General features: G+C 35.4%; 1 protein-coding gene across 1 annotated transcript; it reads right to left on the reverse strand.

Annotated features, from left to right (window-relative positions):
• Nucleotides 1-1,027: 1,027 nt before the first annotated feature.
• On the reverse strand, nt 1,028-1,683 carry LOC127811887 (uncharacterized). Its single transcript, XM_052352082.1, has one exon. The coding sequence runs from the start codon at nt 1,592-1,594 to the stop codon at nt 1,232-1,234; it is 363 nt and encodes a 120-aa protein (XP_052208042.1). The 5' UTR covers nt 1,595-1,683; the 3' UTR covers nt 1,028-1,231.
• Nucleotides 1,684-4,910: the final 3,227 nt, after the last annotated feature.

A 4,910-nucleotide genomic window follows, 5' to 3' on the forward strand; every position in this document is an offset into this window, starting at 1 on the left:
CCAAACTGCGATAACAAAATCTTGGGACTTCTATGAAACCTGTTAAACACAATAACAATATAGAACCTAGGACTTTCGTCCACTTTGTTGGCGCCTTATCATGAATGTAGGCTGAAAGAGCCGAACTGCATATCAAAATTTCACTCCATGTTAGCATAAGTCTCCCCGTAGATGAAGGTAATCACGAACTGGCCACCAAAAGCATGGACATAGGCTGGTTTTTGCCAAACCGTGCTGCCAAAATCGCCCTCCGCAAATGTAGGCTTCGTTTGAATTGCGTTATCCAAAAGATGCCTTTGGTCACATATGCTTGCTGAGTTTTCACAAAACAAACTAATTTTAATTATTGTATTTTAACAACAACACTTTGTTTTTTAATTTTTTATCTAATTTTGTTAACAAAAATTAACATAATAATATATTAATTTAAATTAAAAATAATTTAATATTAAAATTAATACAAACTTTACAGTCAAGTAATTTTGAAATTTATATTAATATATCCATATTAATTTTCATTCACATAATTTAACAAAATATCAAAAGAAAGAATAAATTGTAATAGAAATTAAAATTTATTACAAAATATAAGATTTAAAAACTAAAAATGTAATTTTTTTTTCATTTGAGCTGTTTCTTGTGAAACACAGGTCTAGTTTTTCTGAGAATTATTCCTAAAAAAACAAAAAATTAAAAAAATTATTGAAATACAAATAAAAAATAGAAATTTTAAAATCGTGGCTTTTCACAATTGAACTAAATTTGAAAAACACTTAAAATAAATTTTCTAAGATTTTATTATTAATTTAGAGATTTAAAAACATGATTTTTTAAAACAATTTTCCAAATTATCACTATTTCTCCCCTCTAACACGAAAGATGCTAAACATCTTTCTCCTTTTTAAACATATGTTTCAATTTTTTAGTTTGAAAATTAATTTTTTTTGTATTTCTAATATTTGAATGAATTTCTCAAATTCTAGCTATACAGAAAATGAAAACTAAAATTTTTATAAAACATTAAAGATAGAAAACTGAAAATAATTTTTCACAACTAAACAAACGCTTAAAACTCCAAATATGCCAACCAAAGGGCCCTTACAAAGGTTTCTCAATACCATAACCAATCCACAGCTAAACAGACAAATCCATCACAGAAGAACACGCACAATTCATCAAACACCTTTGTTGAGAGTAAACATCCTTAAAGCCAATGAGTTTCGAAGGTTGATCAGGCTTCAGGCCACAAGAATGCTCCCATGGCAAATTGCCTTTTCTCTTCCAGAGTGCCACTGAAACTAATCCCATATTCTCTGAGAAGCATATCAACCCTCCATTCCTCCATCTTCTCGTAGTCCTCCCTTGCAAACCGCGGATAGTGGAGAGGCATCTGGAATTCCACGGAGCATTCTTCTCTGCAACTCTCCATCTGGGAAGCCATCCACTCGGCACTTTCTGAACTCTTGGAAATATTTTCTTGGGTGCTCTTTCCAGTCAAGCATGTTCTAATGCTCTTGTCCTGTGGGGTGTTCATGTCAGCAGAGTGGCCAAGAACTATAGTGCATGCAGCATGAAGAAGCCAATTCAAAGCCATTCTCTGTGTGTGATCTCTGTTTTTTACTACCTAGCTAAAAGCAAAGGTGAGAATTTGTGTTGGGTATTTATAGGAGATGAAGGATATTTGGTGAGAGGTACCAGAACCATTCCAGATAACAGTGCTAGACCTTTCAGGGATGAGCAATCACGATAGTTACCAAAGGGCTTTGTGAAATAAATGCTGTTGGCTTGGGGAAAATGTCGTGTATGGCCTATGGAGAGGCCAGGTAAGTGCATTGTGTAATTGTGGTAGTTGTCGGTCGCTTTTGGTCAATCAGATAACCAACTTGCGTATGAGATGAGAGATCATTGCCATTTATGTGATTTTCCTATTAATAATTTGTATTCAAGTGGCTCTCATTATCCTAAAAGAAACAGTGCATAATTGGCTTTGAAACACTTCCTTGCGGATGTTGAACCAAGCAAATTGCAGGAAAAAATAAAATAAAATAAAGAAGAAAGAGAAGTGAGGATTGAATTAAAACAAAATAATACACAATAAGTAAGGACGATGATGAACAAGAGACACATGACAAGAAGTTGAAAGCAAAAATTTGTAAATATGTGTAAGTGAGTCAGAAAACTTGTAAGTCGTTAAAAATATATCACACCAAATAATGAATACCAGACTATTTATTACACTCAGGAATCAAGCCAAATAAGTATTTTCGTGACGCTCTTGAGAGTGGCAAGCTATCTTCAAATGAAATTTTGAAAACTTTTGAGGGACATGGTCCCGGCTGGCCACCCCTACTTGCATCAATTTTTAACTCATAAATAAACGACACAATCACATGGCTACCAGGGTTGAGGCAGGGAGGGTTATGGTTCAATTTCAACACCTACAAGGAAAGGGTCCATTTCACTGTACTGTGCTACCAAAAATTATAGATGCAGTTGAGGAGGACAACTATAATTGTCACATCAAACTTAAATTCTGAGTACCTGTTCAAGGCTGAGTACAAGGAACAAAATTTGGGTAGAATGGAAGACAAGAATCCGTGCTTGAGTTTCTAGCGGGAAAATCCGTTCTTTCAGAATTTGTAGTGTAGCTCAAGCTAGGTATCTATTAGAGTATTTTAGTTGTCTAATAGTTTTGTTAGTCTTGTAATAAGTTTGTGATATTATATTTCTGTCTGTTGCGTTTGTTGGTGAATAAACAATGACAATTTTGTCATTTTGATGTATTAGTTTTAGGAGTATTTAATAAAGTAGCTGAAACCCCAAATGGGTTAATGAAGCATTTTATTATCTTTAGTCTCTCTCTATGTTCGTGAAATGGTATCAGAGCAGTTTTGAAACCCTAGGGCTTCTTTCTATCGCCGCATGCTTCGCTTCACCTTTTCTTCGAATTTTCGAAGATCTATGATACGAAGAACAAAAGATCTGTGATATGAAGATCAACGATCAATTTCGTGCGTCTTCTTTGTTCGGACTCCCCTTTTTTTTATTTCTTCGTATTTCCTCTTGTATCTTCTTTGTTCAGAGATCAAGAGATCTGAAATTTTTCTCTTCGTATCTTCTTTGTTTGGAGATCGCGAGATCTGAAATTTCCTCTTCGTATCTTCTTTGTTCGAAGATCTGAAATTTTTTTTATATCTACAACTTTTCTCTCTTGCTCGGAGATTTGTTATCGAAAATTTCCTCTGGAAATCGCGAATCTTACAATTCCTCTTAATCAGCCAAACTGTTCGTTCATTTTTGATCTATGGCGACAGAGAATCGATCATCTTCCTCGTCAAGGATTAATTCCACCATTGACGACGGAATGAGTCCTTTCTTCTTACATCATTCTGACAACCCTGGCCTGGTCCTGGTGTCCCAACCATTAACCGGAGATAACTACGCCTCCTGGAGCCGTGCGATGGTGATCGCTTTGTTGGTGAAGAACAAGCTAGGGTTCATAAATGGCTCCATATTGAAACCTACAGGTGATGAATCTTTACTTAATTCCTGGTTAAGGAACAATAATATAGTCATTTCTTAGATACTTAATTCTGTGTCTAAGGAAATTTTCACGAGTGTCATATATTTTGAGTCGGTGTAAGATATTTGGACAGACCTTTAAGAGAGGTACCAACAAAGTAATGGTCCTCGGATTTTTCAGCTGAGGCGAGAATTAATGAACCTAACTCAGGGTTCATTGTCCGTAAGTGCTTACTTTACCAAATTAAAGACTATTTGGGATGAACTTGGTAATTTTAGGCCTGTTTGTACATGCGAAAATTGTTCATGTGGAGGCACTAGGGCATTAGTAGAACATTATCACATGGAGTATGTGATGTTGTTTTTAATGGGTTTGCATGATTCTTTTGCTCAAGTCATGGGTCAATTACTATTGATGGATCCCATTCTCCCCATTAATAAAGTTTTTGCTCTAATTTCTCAAGAAGAAAATCAGAGGAATGTAGTAAATAAGATTGTTGGGAATGATTCTGCTCTATTCAATGTTAAACATGATATGCATAAAACTGCTCATGGTCGATCCACAAAGAAAGAAAAATCATTGTGTACACACTGTGGGTTTCATGGTCATACCATTGACAAGTGCTATAAGTTGCATGGGTATCCTCCTGGATATAAGTTCAAGCAGAAAAATCCTAGTCAAATACCTCCTAATCAAATGAATTCCTCTGTTAATCAAGTATGTGAGACTCATCAGAATTTGTCCAGCAATAATCAGGTTATGGGAGATTTTATGCAAACGTTGAATCCTACACAATATCAGCATTTGTTGAACATGCTGAACACTCATCTAAACGTGGCTAAAACACGGGCAGAACTTGATGCTTCCCAAGACCAAGCATCAGGTACCTGTTTTTCTATTTCAGTGAGTCCTATTCTCAATAATCCTAGGTATTGGATAGTGGATTTTGGGGCCACTAGTCATATATGCTTCAATCAGTCTTCCTTTGTTCATTTAAGGCCAATTCAGAACACATATATTACTCTACCAGATCACTCTCGGATTTCTGTATTATATGCTGGAAATGTATTGCTTAGTCACTGTTTAGTGCTGAAGAATGTCCTGTTTGTGCCTCAGTTCAAGTTTAATTTGGTTTCTATCCGTGCACTTACAGAAGAAAATTGTATGAGTCTTAGTTTCTTCTCTCGCACATGTATTCTCCAAGATGTCAAACATTCGAAGATGATTGGCAGGGGTAATCTTCACGGAGGTTTATATGTCATTGATGCTGATTCTATTGATTCTGAATGTCAACCAGTAGATAGACATGTATTTCTTCTACTCATATGGTTCATGTTGTAAGCAGCATACTTGGCATAATAGGCTTGGGCATATTTCATTTCATAAG

The sequence above is a fragment of the Diospyros lotus genome, chromosome 10 (assembly GCF_014633365.1).
Source record: "Diospyros lotus cultivar Yz01 chromosome 10, ASM1463336v1, whole genome shotgun sequence".
Taxonomy (NCBI): domain Eukaryota; kingdom Viridiplantae; phylum Streptophyta; class Magnoliopsida; order Ericales; family Ebenaceae; genus Diospyros; species Diospyros lotus.